Source organism: Ammospiza caudacuta, chromosome 17 (genome assembly GCF_027887145.1).
Source record: "Ammospiza caudacuta isolate bAmmCau1 chromosome 17, bAmmCau1.pri, whole genome shotgun sequence".
Lineage (NCBI taxonomy): Eukaryota > Metazoa > Chordata > Aves > Passeriformes > Passerellidae > Ammospiza > Ammospiza caudacuta.
In genome coordinates this window covers 14,929,178-14,950,586 of record NC_080609.1, presented here as the reverse complement: position 1 = coordinate 14,950,586, position 21,409 = coordinate 14,929,178, and the positions used below count along the sequence as shown (strand labels likewise).

General features: G+C 52.3%; 1 protein-coding gene across 6 annotated transcripts in view; it reads right to left on the bottom strand.

Moving 5' to 3' along the window:
- Positions 1-21,409, bottom strand: part of MPRIP (myosin phosphatase Rho interacting protein) — a 76,099-nt gene that overhangs the window by 9,886 nt on the left and 44,804 nt on the right. For 4 of the 6 annotated variants that reach the window (XM_058816367.1, XM_058816370.1, XM_058816369.1 and 1 more), the window contains exons 10-21: positions 20,493-20,549; positions 19,244-19,312; positions 18,926-19,015; positions 18,393-18,502; positions 13,556-14,141; positions 12,560-12,676; positions 5,754-9,608; positions 2,808-2,955; positions 2,100-2,217; positions 1,048-1,207; positions 839-958; positions 246-332 (exon numbers count right to left, since the gene is read on the bottom strand). In XM_058816367.1, the coding sequence (XP_058672350.1) occupies positions 246-332; positions 839-958; positions 1,048-1,207; positions 2,100-2,217; positions 2,808-2,955; positions 5,754-9,608; positions 12,560-12,676; positions 13,556-14,141; positions 18,393-18,502; positions 18,926-19,015; positions 19,244-19,312; positions 20,493-20,549 (5,517 nt within the window). The remainder of the gene's footprint in view (positions 1-245; positions 333-838; positions 959-1,047; positions 1,208-2,099; positions 2,218-2,807; positions 2,956-5,753; positions 9,609-12,559; positions 12,677-13,555; positions 14,142-18,392; positions 18,503-18,925; positions 19,016-19,243; positions 19,313-20,492; positions 20,550-21,409) is intronic. The other 2 variants (XM_058816372.1, XM_058816371.1) reach the window with 1 other exon arrangement.

The following is a 21,409-nucleotide window of genomic DNA, read 5'->3' as shown; positions in this document are numbered from 1 at the left end:
ATGTGACAGTAAATGGGGAAATCAGGCTGAAAGGGATGTTTTCTCACACTGTCTCCTTTGAGGGGTAAGTCTTTAGTTGATGCATGGAGTGCTTTACTGATGACATCAAAATGGATATTGCATTACATTCAGGGGAAAAATTAAATATGGTTTCAAATCTAGGTGTAAATGGGCTGAAATCTAAGCACAGACATTCAGGAGCAGAGCACAGTTAAGAGGATTTGCAGAACCACCCCTGGCATTACCCTCAGTGCTGTCTGCAGCTCATCTTTGAGGGAGCTGATCTCCTGCTTCAGGTACTGGATTTCGGATTCTTTCACCCGCAGCAGGACCTGTGGGAACAAAAATCAGCATCTTTGCACCTGAGCAGACACAGTGTGACACCTGCTGTACCCAGAGCAGCCAAGCCAAGGGCTGGAGACTCAGCCCCATGCCAGCACCACAAAGCCTCTAGGCCACCCATCTTCTGCTTCTCACAAGAAAACTCCTGGTTTTCTTGGGAACTCGCCCAAGCTTGCAGTGCTGAGGTGCTCCCTGCACACCCCAGTTTCTGTCCCCACTGCTCTGCATGGATTGCATTTCAGTGACAAGCAGGGGCTGCTGAAGGAAGAGCAAGTGTCTGGCTCAACGTGGTGAGGAGATCAGGACCCCAGAATCTCCTGGCCTGATGCAGCTCATGATAACAGTGCTGACCAGCCACGAGAGCCGACTGGGGGACAGACGGCTGCAACACCTCCTGGCTGTGACACCTCCCAGTTGTGACACACTGCGAGGGTGTGACACGCTCCTGGGGTACACAGCACTTGTGCCCACCCACGTGCCTCTCTGCAGAGCTCACCTCCAGCTCGTAGGCGTCCTTGCCCTGCGTGAGAGGCGACCCAGCAGCCTCTCCCCCGCCCTCCCCGGTCAGCAGGGTCCGCAGTCGCGTGATCTCCGCAGCCAGGCGGTTATTCAGCTCCTGGGGAGAGCAGAGGAGCCGTTGTGGGAAGGGGGAGCAGGGCCACAGCTCAGCACGGAGCCCAGGGTCACCGGGGCGAGGATCCTCACCTGGTTGTGGGCGTTGAGCTCCTGGTTCTCCCGCTGGCACTGGCGGAGGGCCTGCCTCTCAGCCTCCAGCGCCTGCGCCAGGTGCGCGTTCTCCAAACACTTCTGGGAATACTGCTCCGACAGCACCTCCAGCTCCCGCTGCACCGACTGCAGCTCCTCCCTGCACAACACACCGGGGGGTAGTGCCCTCTCCACACACACACATCCCCATTCTTCCTTCAGCATCCCAGGACAACCCAACAGCGAGCTAAGCACCGAGGATGAGGATTGCATATTCCCTTTGGGGAAAAACTCAAGTCCAGAGCAAGTAAACTCTTCCCTCTCCTGGCAGAGTCATGCTTGGGCACCAAAGGGTACATGAGGTCATTCTCTCAGAGATCAAGTGGCAGAACTTTCTCAGGTTTCCAAAAACTGAGCTGAGATCTACCAAAATCTACCAAAGCCAAGTTCTTCCTTGTGAGGGTGGGGAGGCCCCAGCAGAGGTTGTCCAGAGCAGCTGTGGCTGCGCCACCTCTGAAAGTATCCAAGGCCAGGTTGGATGGCGCTTGGGGCAACCTGGGACAGTGGAAGGTGTCCCTCTCCATGGCAAGGGGCTGGAATGAGATGAGCTTTAAGTCCCTTCCAACCCAAACCATCCCAGTATTCTAAGTTTGCTGTGGGCACTCAGGACCAGGTGTATTTGCACACCTCCCCAACTTATATAGATGTATCAAGGTTGATAAAGCTGACAGGCAGCCCTGCTCAGCTCCCACGGGAGGACAGCCTTGCCATGGAAAGCTCAGAGCTTCCTGCTCACCTTCTGAAGGACCTTGCTGCTGCAGCTGTGTGAAAAACAGCACTGGCTGCTCATCTGCTACTTCTGGGGACCATAAAGCAGCTATTTTGGGTAATGTGGGGACATTGACCTGGAGCCTGAAAGGTTATGGGCAACCAGGAGGCTCTGATGGATGCAGAAACAACCCCAAACTCATGGCCAGAATCAAATGGCAGAGAAGGGTCCCCCAGACACGATCTCCCTGGCAGATGGTGGCAGAGGACAGGGATGGGCTTACAGGTACTGCCTCCGGAGGGCCTCGATGTCGGCGTTGACGCTGCTGATCTGGGAGCGCTGGGACTTCTCCAGCTCCCGCTCCAGCTCCTCCCGGTGCGCGTTCTTCATGGCTTCGATGGCTGCGAGGGGCACACAGGGTTAGCACCCAGCACCCTCCACCCACTGATGGCTTTCTGAGTTTTTGTTCATTTTTTAAAGGAATAAAACAAATCTCCCACTGCTTCATGGCCCCTTCAGTCTGTGCCCCAGCTGCAAAGGGGATTCTGCAAATCCTGGTTTTCAAGAGTCCAAATGATTGTCCCCTTCACACATTGTTTCCTGGACTGTGGGACTCCTAGTGCAGAGCCCTTGAACTCCAGTGTTTCAACATTCCCTGGGGCACTAAAGAATTAATTCAGTGTGGAATTGGCAATAATTTAACCACAGGAATGACTAATGCCTTTCGGAGTTGGAATGCAAAACAGATCAGAATGTGTAACAACCAAAGACAGGGGTACCAAGCCTGGAGAAAGACCAGGAGATGGGTATCAAACCTGGATGATCAGGAGATAGACCTCCACCTAAAATATCTTTCTCACAAGCCTGTTCCCATCTTCCTGTGCAGCCCACCCAGCCCTCATCCCACCCCTGCTCTGCTCCTCAACGCAGCCAACACCATCCCCATGTCCCCACCACCACAGAGCTGCCCCACCATGGGCTCCCCTGGCACCTGAGATGGTGGCAGCCGTTTCCTCTGCCAGCAGGCGATCCTTCTCCTCCCGCAGCTTCTCCAGCTCCCGCTGGTGCTGCCGCTGCAGGTCCTCGATCTTCTTCTGGTGCGTCTCCTCCATGGCTGCAAAGCCCCTCTCACATGTTGCCTGCAAAGGGAGGAGGGGAAAGGGTTGGCCCAGGAGCACAGGGCCGGTGCCACGGTGGTGGGGAGCCCACCAGGAGCCACAGCTCAGCTCCCCAGGTCCAGCAGGGATCTTCTGCTCCCCCAGCCAAGGAGCACGATGGACCTTGCAAAGGTCAGGGCTTGTCCTGCAGTCGCTTGACCCCTGACAGCTCCAGGGAAAAGGATACACAGGGGCACACCCTGTTGGGGAATGCAAATGTGTGTCAAAAAAAGATCAAAAAAAAAACCCTTCTGTGCCCCTTCTGCTCTTTTCAATGCCTGGGTTTTTTTTCAGTCTCTGGGTGTAAGGAAGATGACGTGACAGCAACAGGATCTTAATTCCCAACCAAGTATTGCTACAAATGCTGCAGGGAAAATTTCTTGCTAATTGAATTACTAGGAAGGAACTCGAGCCAGGACACAGGAGGAGCAATGTGGGGAGTTGGGATTCACAAGGGGTGAGGTCCTGAACTCCTGCCTGGTCCTTCTGTTCCCAGCTCAGCTGCCAGCCTAAGCACATTGGGATCCTGGATGGACACACGGCTGCAGGACATGGACAGGACCAGCAAAGCCACAGGCAGGCCCAAGCCACGAGGGAAGAAGGGGCACACACTGGGGACAAGGTGCTGAGCCCCATCAGGCAGCTTGGGACACACCTGATGCCAAGCACTGTACAGGGCTTTTCCCTTAATGACACAGGCTGGCTTTATTCCCTGATTTCAGCTGAGCTCCCCTTGACTAACACCAGTGTTTTCCATGGAAAATGAGAACTGTCACCTCTGGGACGCCATGGGAAATTTTAGGGGGACAAATTCACTCACCTAGTGGCAAAAGTGCTCATGACAGTTCAACACCACTGACCCTCACTAACATACACCCCTCAGCATCACCTTTTTGGCTAATGCTCTGTTACCTACACCTAATCCTCATTCCCAATTTTTAGCTTTGGTGGGTTTTTTCCCTCCCATTTAGTTTTTAATCCCGAGGCATTCTTCACTTTCCCAGCATTGTCTGTTTATTTGTTTTTTTTAGACTCCTAACTCACTGCCAGAACCTGCCTGGACTTGGCTGTGGCACAGAGCAGCCTTGCAGGATTCTTCTTTACACCCAGAATCATAGAATATGCTGAGTTGGAAGGCATCCGCAAGGATCATCAAGTCCAACTCTTGAAACACCTTGAATTTTGGAAGAAAAAGGTGCATACTCTGCCATAGGTCTGGCTGTAGATTCACTATTTAATGTATTGTAAATGCATTGCCATAAATCCATACGTACAAATCAGAATCTCATATAATCACAGAATGGTTTGGGGTGGAAGGGACCTTAAAGTACATCCTGTTCCACCCCCAGCCACAAGCAGGGACACCTTTCACTACCCCAGGTTGCCCCAAGTCTTTAACCTGGTCTTGGACACTTCCAGGGATGGGACAGCCACAGCTTCTTGGGGCCACCTGTGCCAGGGCCTCACCACCCTCACAGGGAATAATTTCTTCCTAATATTAAATCTAAATCTACTTTTTCTTCATCTAAAGGCCATTCCCCCTTGTCCGGCCACTTCATGCCTTTGTCAAAAGTCCCCTCCAGCTCTCTTGGAGCCCCTCTAAGCACTGGAAAGGGCTCCAAAGTGTTCCTGGAGCCTTCTCTTCTCCAAGTTGAAGAGCTATGCTTGTGCTACTAACATTACATTCTCCATCAGGTTCTTAAGAGAAGAATTAAGCACATTCAAGCCTCTATTTGGGCAGGTTTCCAATGCTTGGTTGGCTTTCTGACCACCACTGCTTAACTCCAATGGGATTCAGCAAAACTAGCGCTCTCCCCAGGCTAAAACCAGCTTTTGGCTGGAGCTGAGCCACACTTTACCCCCAGCTCAAATGTGTGCTGGATCTTGAGGCTGGAAGCAATCTCTCCCACGTTTTTGCTGATTCTTAAGAGCAACTGGTTTGTGAGAGCCTCACTGGCTCAGCCTCTGCATCGCTGCCCTTTTGGCTTCCTGTTCAACCAGGCAGCCTCTCCTGGTGCTGCCAGAGTCCTCTACACCCCTAAACTCACTTCTGAACTGGGAATGCTCTCCTAGGAAAAGCAAACCAACAAACCCACTATTTTTTTTAGATGCTGGATGATCTCAAACCAGTTTTACAGCCAGTCTGACTGCTGGGGCAATTTGAACGGTGGCATTTCATTGCCAGTGGGTTTCTCTGCACCTCACCTGGGTGTTCTGTAACTGTGCACTCTTTGTCGTGTACAGAATTATTGTGTCCAACACCAGCATGGTCCTCGCAGCCTCCTGCAGAGGAGCTCTGCTTTGCTACAGAATTTGGCATCTGTTTGCAGCTACTTTCCCTAGGAACATACATTTTGAGAGCATAAAGTTTCCATTTCATCCTGCATTTTTGAAGGCAGCAGAGACAGACCGGAGATTTGATCAGACTGTGAAAGACAGAGCTGAGGAATGCTTTTAAAAGGAAGTCACAAGCAAAATGCAGGAGAAACACTGAGGTCTTCGTGTTGAAGGAGAGTGTGATGTTATCGAGCTACTTTGAAACTCTCTCTCCACACAAAGACCACCTCTGGAAATCCACCTTCCCAAGCCCTGAGCAATGCATTTAGAATACCCCAGCATGGAGAAGTAGGAAACACCATGCTTTACAGAGGCCTGGCTAATACCCTGGGGCTTGTTTCAGCACGCTGGCTGTTTCAGGGGATGGCTGAAAACCCTGGGACTGCACGTGCCCTCCCACACGCTCAGCAGCAGAAGGCAGAAAGCGTTAAACATATCAAGACCTTTAGGTTTTCAAAGTCTTTCTGGTATTTTTCCCTCAACGTGGAAGCGTTCCCCTCCAGATGTTTGTTCTCCAGCTCATCCCTCATGACGTTCATCTGGGCCTCCAGCTCCTGGATGCGTTCCCTCAGGCCGTGCATGGAGTCGGGGTCGCTGCCGGGGTCCTGCCCGGCGCCACCCCCCTCTCTGGCCACCCAGGTGTCCCCAGAGCCCGGGGCCACCGCGGGGGACGCCTCCGGGTGCTGCCTCTGGTACTCATCCAGGGTCTCTTGCAGGCGCTGCAGGTTCTGGCTGTAGTGCTCCTGCAGCGCCTGCAGCTCCTCGCCGTGGATGACCTGCAGCTCCTTGATCTTGGCCTGGAACTTCTCCTCCAGCGTTTGCATCTGCTCCAGGTGATACTGCTCCATGTTCTGCTTGTCGCGGACAACGGCGTCCAGCTGGCTGAGCCCCTCCACCCTCTCAGCCTTCAGGGCATCCTCGGTCCTGTTGAGCTGCTCGATGACGTTTCGGATCTCCTCCTCGTACCGCCCCTGCAGCTCGCTCAAGCTCTTGCTGTGCTCGTGCCCTTCCTCCTCCAGGAGCCTGCGCTGGTTGTCCAGCTGGGACACCTTTGCCTTGAGGTCAGCGTTCTCCCTCTCCAGCACGGCGATCACCTCGCTGTACTCGCCCTGCTGCTTCCTCAGCAGCTCCTCGTACTCGTCGCGCAGGAGAGACACCGTCTTCACGCGCTCCTGGCACAGGGCATCCATGCTCTGCAGGGACTCCTTGTAGGACTTCATCTCCCTCTCGTGCTCCAGCCGGACTTTGCAAGCGGCGTAACAAACCTGAGCCTGTACAATGGCATCGCGGACTAACAGAGACGAATACCGCTCCAGGTCTCCCATACACGAATGGTAGGAAAGACTCTGGGACATCTTCAGGAGCTTCTGACAGTCTCTCATGGCCTCCTCGGGAGGCAGAGAGAGTAAGGCAACAGATATCTCCTTCAGAACATTGGATTTGTCCTTTAGCTGCTGGGCAAGATCTTCCTGAATGGAAACAAGAGCTTCACTACTACGGTCCGGGGCACTGCCAGTCTCCTCCACCTTGGCTAATTCCTGGCATGGCACCATTTGGACACGGCTCCCATCCCAAGAGATTTGTATTCTTTCCGAAGCATCTTTTTGAATTTCAAGTGCTTCAGAAATCTGGTGCATAACTCCGTCAAACTCAGGAGTCCTGTATGCTTTGATGATCTCCTCCAACATGCATTTGTGCTGCTGGAGAGCTGTTTTGGTATTATGGAGCTCTTCTTCAATTGCTTTTAACCTCTGATGAAAAGATTCCCTCATTTTCTCTGCAACAAACCCAAGTTCTGCCTTGATCAATGTAGCATCTGCTACAGCACTGAGAAAACATGGGGAAATGCCCAAACTTGTTTCTGTTTTACCCTCAGCTTCTCCTTCTCTAGTGCTCAAATATGCTCTCAGCTCCTCCACCTGGCTCCAAAACTCCCCTTCCAGCAGCAGCTTTTTAGACAGGACGCTGGCCAAATCATTGGCTGTATGAGAAACACTTGCTGGCTCCAACAAAACCACCTCTGCCGTTCCCTGGATCTCTCTCAGAAGCTGGGCTATCTCAGAGCTCGCATTTTTCAAAGACTCTGCTATTTGGTTGATGAGAGAGGCCTCAAATGCCACCCTCTCAGAAAGCCACCTCAGCTGGCCGGTGTCAAACACATCTGCTTGTTGCTCCTTGGAGATGTGCTCCTCTTCTCCCAGATCCCCTCCTTCTGGAGTGGGGCTCTCCCTGGTGAGGCTTTCACTCTGCTGATACTCTGATAGGACTGGCGCTCCACTCAAGGCCTGGATTGCATTTGATAAAGTTGCTTCCATGCTAGACAGAGTAACAAGGAACAAATCACCCTCTTTATCCTTGTCTGATTTGGGCAAGGATCTTAGCTGCTCCCTGCACTTCTCTAAGCAAGTCAGCGCTTGATCGTTTTTCATCTGGAAACCTCCCAGCTCGCTGACGTGACTTTCTATGAGCTTGAACTTTTCCTGCCTCTCGCTCTCCAGCTGTGAGATCAAAGCATTGACTTGGGACAAGCTGGTCTGAAGCTGTTCCCGCAGCTGGGACTCCGTGCTGGCCCACTGATGGTGCAGGGCGATGAGCGTCTCCTGGTTGTGGCCGTGCTGGCTTTCAAGCTTCATCGTCACATCTTTGAGCTTCTCCTCTGTAATGTACAGTTTGGTTTCCAGGGAATGGATGATGGAGAGATAAGTCTCAGAATCACTGGTCCCTGATGAGGGGTAACCCAGAGCTGGCTCTGAGGACATGCTTTCTTCAGACAGAGATCTGTCCTGGCTTGTGTCTGAAGAGGTACTGCTTGTCCAGTTTTTCTCTGATCCGTCTGGATGGATGTACTTTTGACACTGGATGCTTGAAAAACGGATCCTTTGCCTCTTGGCCCCCATGATTCCTACATCAGGCTTTGCTAAAGCTTTCTGAACCAACTCTTGGTCCTGGAGCTCTACAACTTTAGATGGGGAGCCAAATTCCTCCACTTGCCTCTGACTGGTCTCAAGAACCTCATCCTCCTCCTCCTTCAGTGCATAAGTCATAGCTGGGAGGACATCCTGAGTTTGCCCCAGTTGGGATGGATGATTTTCATCCACCTCAAGACTGGGGCCAAGGCCTTCTGCCTCCTCAGCACATGGACCTGTGCCCACACTAGCTAATTTCTTTAAAGCCTCTTCCTTGGCCTTTAGCTTTACTTTAGTCTCCTCTAAACTGCTATCTAAAGCAACCACTTTAACCAAAGCCTCACTGAGATCTTGATCTTTCTTCTCCACAATTCTCAAGTGCATTTCCTTAACGTGTCTCAGCTCTTCTTCTTTCTCTTTCAGCACCTCCTGCACCCCCCGGAACTGATCCGACACCTCCTCAAACGACTGCTCCAGATTGTGGTAGTTGGTCTCTTCCATTTTCAACTTTGCTTGTAGCTTTGCAACTTCGTTATCCGACTCGGCCACCTGATTCATGAGCTCGTGGAACCGGCACTTGATCTGATCTCTCTCCCTTTCGAGCTCCTTGATGTGCTCAGCAAGTTTTTGGATGCTGGCCTCCTTCATGGCCAGCTGCTCCTCCAGCTGGTGGACAAGCTCGCTGCCTTCGAACTTGGCGCTCAGCTTCTCCTTCTGCAGAATCTCCATTTGCTGCTCGCTGTTCTGCAGCTGATTCTCATACTCGTTGGCCTTGTCCTCCACCTCCTTCAGGCTCCGTATCAAAACCTGCCTCTCCCTCTCGCAGCTCTCCAGCAAAGCCTCGTAGTTCTTCTGCAGCTTCTCCTCCATGAGGACCCGCGCCTGCTCGCTGGCATTCAGCTGCCCGCTGAGGTCTGCGATCCTGTCCTGGAGCCGCTGCACTTCCTTCTGGTGGTCCCTCTGCAGAGCCTGCTGCATCTCCAGGTCCCGCAGCTCCTGCGTCTTCTCCAGCAGCAGCGCCTCCGCGCTCTTCAGCTTCTGCTCGCTGGCCTTCAGCTGGGAGCTGAGCGCGGCCTCGCCGTGCTGCCACTCCTCCAGCTGCTCCTTGGCTTTCTCCTTCTCGCTCCTCAGGTCGCTCTTGAGCTTGGCCAGGGTCTGCTCCTTGATGGCGAGCTCGGCCGCCGCGTTACTGAGCCTCGCCTGCAGGCTCTGAATCTCGGCCTCGTGGTGCCGGATCACGTCCTTGGCCTCGGCGTAGCTGCGCTTCAGCGACTGAATCTGCTGATTGATCACCTCTTGGCGCTGGCATTGGGCTTCCAGCTCGCTTTGGAGGTCTTGGTTGACTTTGTGAAGCCTCTGCCAGGCACCTGATGGCGAGGCGGCCACCTCGGTCTTAAAAAAATTGATTAAATACTAGATTAGTAACACTCTTGGCTCTCCCTTCTGAGTGTCACACCTCTGGCCAGGCAGGCCGTGGAAAAGTTCCTCACAGCGACTTGGCTGCTACCCACTGCTCCAATTGGGATGATTTGTTCTTGGCACAATTTGGTTTGTTTGACCAACTTTTTTTATTATTTTTTTTAATGAGCGACAACTGCTTTCCAGTAACAGAAAACACTGACCACAACATCAAAACAGCTGTACAGTAACAGGCTAAATGGAAAAAAAAAATAAACCCAAACTCAAACAGAACAAAAAAACAATGAAAAAGAAACACCACCAGCAAAACGGAGACAGACAGACAAAAGAAAAATGCCAAGGATGATGAGGATGAGGAGATGAAACAAGGTGGAGGAGAAAGGAACTGCTTCTTTTTAGCAAGTTTGCTTATTTGTTTTTGAAACAAAAAGTGCACAGTTCAGGTAATACAGTCCACCGACCAAAAGCAACAACAGAAAGTGAGGTGACAGCAAATGACATCACATCCCACCCATACACGGGGCGACGGGCCAGCCATCATGGTGGAGATGTCATTTCTGTGCCTGCCAAACAAGACTGAGTGGCTGCTCATGGTTTCAGAGAGATGCTGTTAAGCTAAAGCTTAGGGCTAGGGAGGATCTAATTTCTCTACCTGCAAAATAAAATAAACCAACAAAGGACAAAATGAAAAGCCCAACAAATGGAGGGAAGGAAAAGGTGTGATGAGAATGTAAAAATGAAAGAAACCAACCTTTGTGAGATTCAAACCAAAGCAATGGAGCATGCAAAGAGAAAACTCACAGAAAGCGTCATGCAAAAGGCGACAGAAATTATGTATCTTAAAAAAGAAAAATACACAGACAGGAAGAGGTGAGAGAAGCACAGCGTTAAGCTTAGGAATTTGGCCTGCCTTGCTGTACTCTGGTTGCTGATTAAGGAAAGCCCACAGATGTGACACTCAGTTATGTTAAGTTAAATTTCATGCTTTACACCAAAAACATGCAAGAATATCCGTCTGGGACAGGTTAGTACGTGCCCCCTCCCACCCACAGTGGCCAGAGCAGGGGATGTCCCCCGCCCATTTTCCAGGAACAGGAGCTCCTGGTGTTTCTCCCAGTAGGGATCAAGGTTAGGGTGCCCCATCCCGAGGAAGCTCAGAGCAAGAGAGGGGTTACACGAGGCCAGAGAGGCTTCGGTGCATGCATTGGAGGGGTGGCTCAGCACTGCCTCACGGAACAGGCAGCGCCTGGGGGTCCATCCCTGTGGGGCTGGTCAGGCTGCCAAGGAGGGGCTGGTGCCTCCCAGGCAGCTCAGGAGGGATGGGCTTGGAAGCAGTCAGGCTTCTCTATCAGCCCTCCTAAGAGACAATGCAGGAACTTCCCCAAAATCAGGCATGATGGGATGGAAGGGCATGAAATTCAGAGGGGTTGTCCAAAAAAATGCTGCGATGTTTGGCTGCAGAATTTCCTCAGTGGCTCCACTCTCTCCATCCCAGCAGGGTTTGGAGGGGTTACTCCCTTCTACAATAGGACTTTAATCCCTCTGGTTCCCAGGAAACACAAGGGAAATCCCCAGAACAATTAGATTGGAGCAGGCAAAAACCTCCAACCTTTCCAAAAACCTTCTCCAACTTCCAGGTCCAAGTTTGGGTCACTTCTCTCTGCAGCTCAGCCTCTCTGCAGGCTGTCCCCCTCACCACCCCTCCTCGTATCGAGGCACTGTGGCCAACTTCAATCTGATGGTGGATTCAGCATCCAGCTTTTATCCCCAGTCCCTGATTTTTCCAGGCTCCAGGCAAAGGGAGGTCAGACGCCTCTGCCCCAGGGAAGTGGGACTTAGTTACTCCTCCAGCTCTGCCAAGTGAAAATGGAACTCCTCCAAGCAGGCACTGTCAGCTCGGAGACTCCAGAAATGAATTAATTACTCCTCCTGGGAGATCATGGGCAAGGAAGGCAAGATGTCCCCCTCCCTGGGCTGGCTCCACTGCCTGTGCAACTTCTTCAGGGAAAATTTTCCTGTGAGAAATAAGGATGCAAGGTTTGGCATCGACACTGGGTTTTGCTGCCGCGGGAGCGCAGCATGCAGCGTGCAGCAGCGCACGGCCACTTTGATCCACAGCCAGTTTGGTCAAGTAGATTTGAGCAAGTCAAAATGCTGTCCCTGCACAGAACATGACTACGGACCCCTGAGAGCAGCCAGAAGCTGCCCTGCAGGTGCCACAACTTCCCCTGGGCATGGATGTTTCCAGAGGAAAGGCTGGAAAAAGCTTTTGTTTGGACGAGGGGAGGAAAGGTTTTCCCAAAGATCATCCTGTTTCTTTTGTCAGATCCTCCAAAACTCATTTCAAGGCTTTGCTGAGGAATCTTGTGACAGCAGAAACCACCAAAGCGATCCAAGATAACAGGTCATCCCAGTGCAAATCCCACTCTGGTTGCAGGGAATGTGCCCGGGAAATACATCTGAGTGTCCTGTGTTTGCCCGTGTAACGGGCACACAAAATCCCCAGCCAGGAACAACTGGTGGGCTACAATATGCTTGGAAAGCCTTTTGGGCACCCCACTGCCTGAGGGGAGAATCTGGGCCACAGAAAGGGGGAAACAGCTGTTGCAAAGGCAAACACAGTACGGGATGAATCAGAGCTGGACTTTGCTGAAGTCCCATCTGTCTGGCTCTGGTTTGTTTTCTCTTGGGAATGCTAACAGGTAATGCTACCTTCTATTCCATCCCAGATCAGAGGTTTCCGTAAGCAGATAACTCTGCTAGTGCTACAGAATTAGCCACATTTGCAAGGAGGTCAAATCTCTGGGTGCTCAGTGGTGGTCACCCAGGATGTCCCCATGAACACCGCAGATGGAAGCCCACCAGGGATCCCTCATGCACAGGGAAGATGGATCTGGATCTCCATCTCCTCCCTGCTCTCCTACCTGCAACACGTAGCCCTCCCGGGCGCTCTGCTCCCGGCCCAGAGCCACTTTCAGCTGATCCTGCAGGTACCGGTTCTGCTCCAGGAGCTCCAGGGCCTCCTTCTGCTTCTGCTCCAGCTGGAGGGACATGAACAGAGACAGCGTCCAGGGAGTGGGCAGGGGATCAGCCATAAGGAACAAGTGGCTCGGAGGGGACACAGAGCAGAATTAACGGAGCTTTTGATGGCACCGCTGTTCTGCTCTGCTCTGGGACCTGGATTTCATTTTGCCAGGAAAATCCCTCCCCTCTGAAAGAACTTATTTATGCAATACTGTAATTCGTAAAGCTCACTGCAGCAAAGGATGAACGGCACCAGCTTGTGCCAGGCACGACCCTGGCAAATCCCAGCCCAGTGCAGCTCGGTGATATTCCTGGTTACTCCATAAGAAAAGGTTACCCTTTCATTCCCACTAATACACCTTAATCCCAGCTAACAACAACCTTTGTTATCCCAGGCACAGAACTCTTCCAAGTGAGCTGAGTCTCCTCCATTCTTTTCCAAAAATCTTAAGACTATTTGATGTAGGCTCCACAAAAAGGGAACTTTTGTGTTGTGTGCTCAGCTCACAGCAGTTCATAAATGCAGACACTGGTCTCTATAGGTGCACAGGCACAGAGGATTAGGAGCTGGAATTTGTACCCATTTTGTCAGAGACAGGCTGGCTGCAACCACCACAAATCAGGCTGTGTTGGCTGGGAGGGGTAAGGAATTACCAGGCCATAAGAACAGCCCTTTCTGCAACTGTGGGAAACTTGAAAGCTGCTGGCAGGGGTGGAATGGATTCAGGATCTGCTCCCTGCCAGCTCCCTAAGGAACCTATAGCACCCCTACTAGTTGCTGTTATAAGGGAGGAATATTTACAGCTATTTTTAAGCCTATATCACGCTCCCTACAGTCACCCCAGCGGCCTGAAGGCTATTCTGGGAGGCAGCCTGCATCCTAAACACCCCTTTACCTCCTTCTCCAGCAGCGTGGTCAGGTGCTGCTTGGTCAGCCCCTCTTCCCGCTCCTCGGCGTGGGCGAGGTGCAGGGGCGTGATGGGGATCTGCTTCTCCTCCCGCAGCGGGGTGGTCTCCACCTGGTGCCAGCGCTGCTCGATCTCCACATGGACGTTCTGTGGTTTGATGTCTCCAGGGACAGGCAGGATCCTGTCCACCTCCATCCTCAGCGCCTCTTCTGACCCTGCCCCGTCCACGGCATCGATCATCTCGAAGCGCTTGCGCCGCTCCTCGCGCCGCCGGGCGCGCTCCCGCTCCAGCTCCCCGGGGTCGGCATCGGCGGCTCCGGCGTCCCTGGGGAAGGCGGCCGAGCCGCTGCTGGAGGAGTCTGCAGCGTTGGCACGCTCCTGCACCAGGGCCTGCTGGATGGGGCGGAATTCAGCCCAGTCAAACGTCTTGGAGCGTCCTTCTCGTCGGCGCTCCCGGGCGCGGCTCCGCTTCTGCTCCGTGTCCAGCTCGGCTTGTTCCGCATCCGGCTTCTCGCTCGGCTTTGGGCCGCTCTCGAAGGAAGAGCCTGTTTTGCTTTTCTCTTCCGGCAGCGAGCTGTGAGGACAGAGAGAGGGTGAAGGAAAGTGTCAGTGGGTGCTGGGGACAGCCAGGTGCTGCCATGCATGCCTCCAAGAGCCGGGTGGGAAAGGGCTGCTGGAAGCCCAAGCCAATGCCACGTGGGTGCCCCTGCCCCTCCATCGCCCCTCGGGCACAGGAGCTGTTGCTGCCCTTGCCCAGGATGTGCTGGTGTGCAAAGCCTTGGTGCAAGCAGCCCCAGCTGCTCCTGGGACACTCTGGCACCTGGAGAGTGGCTGATCCCAACCTTGTTCCTCCTCGGCAGCCACACTGAGTGACCATGAGCAAGCAGCAACCCATGGCTGAGACAGCAACCCCAAACTGTCCTGTCAGAGGTTCCAACAGCTCCTCCAGCCCCCAGGCTGTGGGGGCTCCATGCACAACCCATAGTCACGTGCTTGTGGGAAAGATGCCATCAATTCCACCAAAGCCAGGCTGGCTTCGGAGCTGTGGGGTGGAGAAGCACAGAGCAGCTCTGAGAGTCTTGGGAAACAAAGCCAAGGTTCCCTTTCAGCTTGGAAAAGTATTAATGGGTCCATAACTTCTCTGTGCCACTATCTGCACTGAAGGCACAGACCTCCCCAGGGCACCCAGCCCCGCAGGCAACATGGGCAGCCCCCTGGCACTGGGCAGCCCCTGGACATGGGCAGGGGTGAGTGCAGCAAGGAGAGCACGTTACTCAACACATCACAGAAATCACTGAAAATGCCAATTTCTCAAGCAAGGAATGATTTTTAGTGCTGAGATAGAGGGTGGTGGGTTGAGGAGGGAGACATACTCATCAAGCAGGGGAAGTTAATAGGGGAAGGCAATACCATTTCTAACCTACAGATAATCCATAATGCAGTATTAGTTTATTAAATACGGACATGCCCGCCCTGTAACATGCAGATCAAAATTAAACCAGAAAACAGCAATATGCTAAGTCTGTGGAGGATGCCTCTCTCAAGGGAGTAGTGGGCACTTGCTGTACTCTCTCTGCTCCCCAAACCTCCAAAAGCTGCCTCCCAAGGCACAATCCTGCTGCTCAGGCTGACTCCTGGCTCTACCTCCTTCCAATACAACCACAGCATCCTCAGCCTCCAGCAGGGACTCAACAAGCTTTGTGCAAGAGCTGGAAAGCAGCTCACTGGGGCCTTCACTGCAGGCTCTGACCCACGGGACCACATGCACGGGATCACTGCTGTGACCAAGAACAGCAGCAGCAACAGCAGCAGCAGCAGAGCAGCAGCATCACAGCTTCTCTCACCTCAGAAACACACCCCAGCCCCAGCCAAGAACCTCATGGATGTGCATATGCCCGGAACAAAGCATGGAGCAGAACACATGGCTCTGTGTGGGCTAGTATCTTCCGATGCACTGTCATCCAGCAGCAAACCACAGGTTCAGTAGAGCTGGGTTTGGAGAGACTCTGGCAGTTACAGGCAAAAAACCAGCTCAGAGATAATTCCTTTTTCTGTGCTGTCACTTGCAGCTAATAAAATAAACCCAGAAGGCACAATGATGAATGAAATGTCACTGCTCCTCACCCATGACACTGCACGACTCCAAAGCCAGCCTCTCAATCTGGAGTCAGTTAGTGATTACAGCTGCATTTTAAAGTAAAGCAGGGATGAGAATGAGTCTTAAAATGGAGAAGTGTTAGTAAAGAAATGGGGGTCCTGGGGCCTGCCATATGGTGTTGGGACACAGATATTTTGCTGCTCTAAATCCCACATGGAAGAACCTTGGCATTTCTAGAGGTGACATGTCTCTCTCTCATTTCTTCTCTGCTGCTTTCCAAAGGGCACGGGATGTGGGTCAGGGAGCAGAGGGATGGCCGCTGGGAACGAAGTGAAGACGCTCAGAAGGTTGACCCAAAGTTTCTCATTTCATCTCCTGCAAGTGCCCCACGGCTATTAATTCTGCTCAACCATTTCACATCTCCTTCACCACAGAGAAATTAATTCATATCACACAGGAAGGGGGTGATCTTTGCCTCCCAATGGTATTCATAGGTTAAAATAAAAAGGCTTTTTTAAATAGGGGTGGGAGTGGTGCAAGCTGCAAGCTGAGCACACTGTGGCAAGAAGAGTACAAAGGTTGCAAGGAACTGGGGTGCACTGGGGAACCCAGCCTCACAAGGGCTGTGAGCTCAACACGGATCCAGTTCTGAAGCAGCCACTTTTGTTCATGGGGATATCTTCTATTTGGCCCATCATCATTAGCAGAGTGTAATTAGTGCCTCTGCAGATTGCAGGACACTGCTGAGGGCAGGGAGCAGTGCAGCATCTGCTGCCCATGCTGGGTAGCATGCAGCACTGTAAACCATCATTAGGGCTCAAGAAACCAAGACAAGGAGTGTTTGGCAGGGTGGAGCCACGGCAGCAGGTTAATGAGACACAACTGAGGGCTGCAGGAGTGTGTGGGACCATCCCTGGGGGTGGGTGAGCACTGCTGCCCTCCTGACACACTGAGCACAACACCCAGCACCCCTCCATGCTGAGCCTTGGGCAGTTTGTCCTTCCAGCAGCCCCCTTCACCCTCTGCTTCCCTGGTGCAGAATGCAATGGCATCCCAAAGCCAGGTGGGATGGGCTGGGATACCCCACACTGCTGCAAAGGGCTGCCAGGCAGGCACCAGTGAACACAGCCCTGCTGCACACACAGAGCAGGACTCCAGCAACGTGACTAACCCACGGCACCAGCTGGGTGGGAAACCACAGAAGCACACACACATCATTCCCTTTTCCCAGCTCAGGATTGGTTCACAGTCTGTTTGTGCAGTGTAACAAGTTACTGCCCAACAGGGACCTGCGCCTGGACCCTCTCAGAGGGAAAGCCAAGTGAAACCACTCTGTGTGGGCTTGGAGCAGGTGCAGACAGTGAGCACAGGGCTATCGTGCTGCAGTAACCTGTGAGCAACCATAAATACATCTGGCTCTTTAAAGGCAGAGAGGTCCCCTCAAATTTCCTTGGTCTTCATCTTCGTATCTAGTCACATCGGAAGATACCAGTGTGGGGAAATCAAGGGTCAAGACCAGGTTGCTTCTTCCCTTCTCTCTGGTTTTTATTTAAAGGAAAAAAAAAAAAAAAAAAAAAAAAAAAAAAAAAAAAAAAAAAAAAGGAAGGGGGGGAAGAAAAGAAAGAAAAATAAATGGAAACTGCAGGACTTCCCATCCGAGGTGCAGAAAAGGAGGAGCATGCAGTGAATCACGAGATATACAAACCACAGAACGTTAATACAGGAGAGAACACAGTTTTCCAACCTGGGCTTCAGCACGGATAGTTTCAAAGAGAAGTTTTTCCTGGGATTGCATGGAAATCAAACATACACAGGAGTGAGGAGAAAGGCAGCTTCCATGAGACCCCTGTGAAATCCACCAGAGCTCGGGCACGGCTGGGAAAACAATGGCTGAGGGCTAAGCAGGATGGAGAAGGAGAAGCTGGAGCATCTCCAGGTCAACAGCACTGGGTGAGAAGAGCCATTCCATCAACACAGGAACAAACCTGACAAAAACCTGCTGGCTGCAGCTACAGTAAGGACAGGAGATGGAGTTAGTGGTGTAGCTGTGTCCACACAGCCTGTAAGAAGTGGCCTGTGTGAGTGTGGCCAGCACAGACAGCTGTGAGGAGGCCAAACACCCAGTACACACAGCCAGAAGCGCCCACAGAAGGTACTCTGTGACGCAGGAGGTCCCTTTCCTCTGGCACTGACGCAGGAGGAGACACCAGCATTACTACTGCTCAAGGGGGACGAGCTGCAGCAGCTTTCTGCAAGATCAGAAGAGGAGGGAAGATGATTTCCTGGCTGGAGTTTAAAATAGATCAGAGCCAAACGACTTCTAAACTGAACCCTGAGCTCCTGCTGCTGTGACCCATAGAGGGGCTGGGCAGCTCGTGCTGAACAGTAGCCAGAGGAAAGGGTGAACCCAGCACAACTGAATCCAAGTGGTTTCACAATACCTGGTGGGAATCCAGAGGAGCCTTGATATAGGAACAGTGTTTCATATTCCTATGCACAAATTAAAACCACATTTTCAACCCTCTTTGAAATCTGCACGTGTAAGAATAACTCGGCATATCAGCATCCCCACAACGCGTATCCAAATTAAGCTCAGAGAGAAGCGAGAAAAAGCTGCAGCTTCCAGGAACAGACAGGCTCAGGAAGAGGAAAGAAAAGGGATGAGGGATGAGTTACTCCTGCACAGCAAACCACAGAGCTGCAGGGGCTGCTACAGCCCCCCCTTACCTTGTCACATCAGGAGCAGTGGTGGGGCGAACGTGTTTCATGATGGTCTGGATCCAGTTGCGGCGGATGCCCGATGTCATGGCAGAGAGGGTGAACTCCCCTTCCTTTGTCTACAGAGAGAGAAAGAACAGCTCAGAGCAGGTGACTGCATCCACCAGCAGCTTCCCAACTCCCCAAGACCACCCTGCACCCATCCCCAAGCCCTCAGTGCTAGGGCACTACTTGCACAGAGGTAAAACCCAGCCCCTCTGTCCCCCAGCACACTCCCAGTGGGAACTGCCATTTCCCAGCAATCAGGATGATTCTGCCATAAGTGAGACCCTAAGGCTGTGACAAAACCTTCCCTTTCCCCCTTCCTTTTCTGACAGTCAAAAAACTGACTCTCAAACCCAAACCTAGCTCTCTGGAGCACTGTGGGGGGATGCTGAGTGGCCTCTCCTGGGTGTCTGGGGAGATGTTCCCCTTGTCATGGACAAGCATCTCCATCAGCTGTCCTGCAGCTGGATTCTTCCTGCTCCCCACATTTTCCTTACATGGATCTGGAAGCCGTAGTTCCGCTGAACTGGGTACTCAGTGACATCATAGCACGTGGATAAATCGATTTCTCCATCCAGGTCAGCTGCCTGCAGAGGGAAGAGGTAAAATAAGCAACCAAGCTTTGCAGCCCCAAAGCATGGTGGGCTTGCAGGAAGGCACAGCAGGCCCCTGAGAAGCACAAAGCCCTGAAGGGGCTCCAGGACTTTGGCATCTGGGAATGGGGGCACTGAGGGAGGCAGTGACCTGCCCAGGATCCGTTTGGGAGCACCAGGAGCTGCCCTGTAATGGGCTGAACACTGACAGAAGACACTCACCTCCTCTGCCACTGAATCCCGGTAGTATCTCAGGCTCTGGTCAGTCAGCACAAACCAGTGCTTCTTCCACTAGGAAACAACAAAGATGGAGCAGTTACAATCCTGCTCCTTTCCCATATTCATGGCTGCTTGTCACAGGTCGACCATCAGAACTGCCCTGCAGGAGGCAGCTCGATGCCTGTCCCTCCCAGCTCCACACATGGCTTCATCAAGGCCACTCCATGGGAAAGGGGAGACCCAAACAGGCAGCAGGGCAAGGAACAGTGATGGTTTGCTGCCACCCTGCACAGTACCAGACACTGCACATAGCAGTGACACCACGAGAGCCACAGGACAGTCACAGCCTCCCCATTAGCTCCACTACAAGATGAGGCTTTTAGGGACTGCACTTCAAGCCTTTTTAGCACAAAAAAAGTAGTAAGCCATTCATACTTTATCTACAGTACCTAGAAATTGAGTTGGAAGTCTATTCCTAGACTTCCTTCTACACAAATCTGCCTCCTGAATGCTTCCAGCACAGGCTCACCCAAGGCAGCTTTCAGTCAATAAAGCACTTGCTCCAGCTGCCAATTCCCCTCTGGCTGTCTATGGATGTGTCCTTGGACCAGGGGTACCCACAGCAGAGCCTGGGCCAGCCACAGCCACAGCCACAGGCAAATTGCCTTTATTTTCCCTGAGAGCTGAGTAGGAGGGAAGGAAATGCAGGGAAGGGGTGGTTTGCAAACAGCCAGGGCCATCCACGCTGCCTCAGCATCAGTGCCCACTCCTAAAGCTCCAATAGGGCAGAATATCCTGCATCCATTTGGGAACTGGTAGCAGGGAAGTGGAACCAGCTGCTTCCCTCAGAGCCATTATTTATTTATTTATTTATTTATTGCCATTTCCCTGGCACTCAGGAGACTTTACCTGAGCCTCATTTCTGACACCAAAGAGGTCGCTGGGTCACAAGGGAGACGAGAGTAATAAATAGGGAACAGGAACATGAAACCAGTGCTGCCATCCAAGCTGCCCTGGCTCCCTAGAAACCCACAATGTGATATCCACCTCTGAAACCTCCCCAGGACAGAGCAACAGCAATTCCCACTTTGAGAGAAGCCCAATATTGATCTACCCAGGACACTGGGGCTCCATCAGCACTGAGAGCTGCTCCACGTGGTGCCAACAGAGGATGTTAGAGTGAGCTGCCAGAAACAGGACTGACCACAGCACCAAACACTGACAAGAAGGGCAGAGCTTTCTCCTGACTCACCTGCCCATCCTCATACTGCTTTGTCAACCAGCCCTTCTTGAAGTTCAGCAGGTCGGGCTGGAAGAAAGGAGAGAGGGATCAGGAGATGGAAGAAGTGTCTGTGCCCTGAAGGCAACAGCAGTGAGTTGATAAAACCCAGCAGAGCAATGAAAGAGACCAAAACCAGTTAAATTCATAGAATCATAGAATAGTTTGGGTTTGAAGGGCCTTTTAAAGGTCATCTACCCCAAGCTGAATCATTACACTGCATGGTGGCTAAATGTTTGCTCTCAGGAGGAATGGAGACCTCTGCTCAGTTTATTCAGGCTGTTCCCTTCCTACCATTTCTCCTGCAATTTCCTACTGCTACATCAGCATTGCAGAGAAAGGATAAACAAGGAATTAGCATGACTTCAGGCAGTTTCACCCTCTATTATATATTATGAAAGAAAAACGATGTGCTATTGATGCAAGGCTGCAGGGTTCAAAACAGGCTGAGTTCCCAAGGCTGGAAATACAGGGAATCTGAGCTCTGCACCACCCAAATGACACCTGCTTTTCCCTCCCATGTGGGTGCACGGGGATGTTGAATTCCTGCAGAAAGCAAGCAGGACAGCGTGGGATAACTGCTGCCAGCCCCTCCTCCCAGCCCTGCCTGTGTGCAGGGAAGGATGTGGTGGAAATGCTTTCACTCCCCCGAGGCTGAGCTCCTCCAGCTGCTCCACGTGCTGCAGAGTGGAGGAGGAAAACACAGCAGTGTGTGAAACCCAGCTGCAGCTCTGAAATGGGCTACAGCAAGGGCAGCAGTGGAACTTGGGTCTGGGAGCCTATTCAATCAAACCTGTGGGGCAGCACTTCCCATATCTGAGTGATCCTGTGGTGGTGGGAACCCAGTCCTGCTCCACAAAAACACAGGGGAAAGTAAAGTATTGAATTAT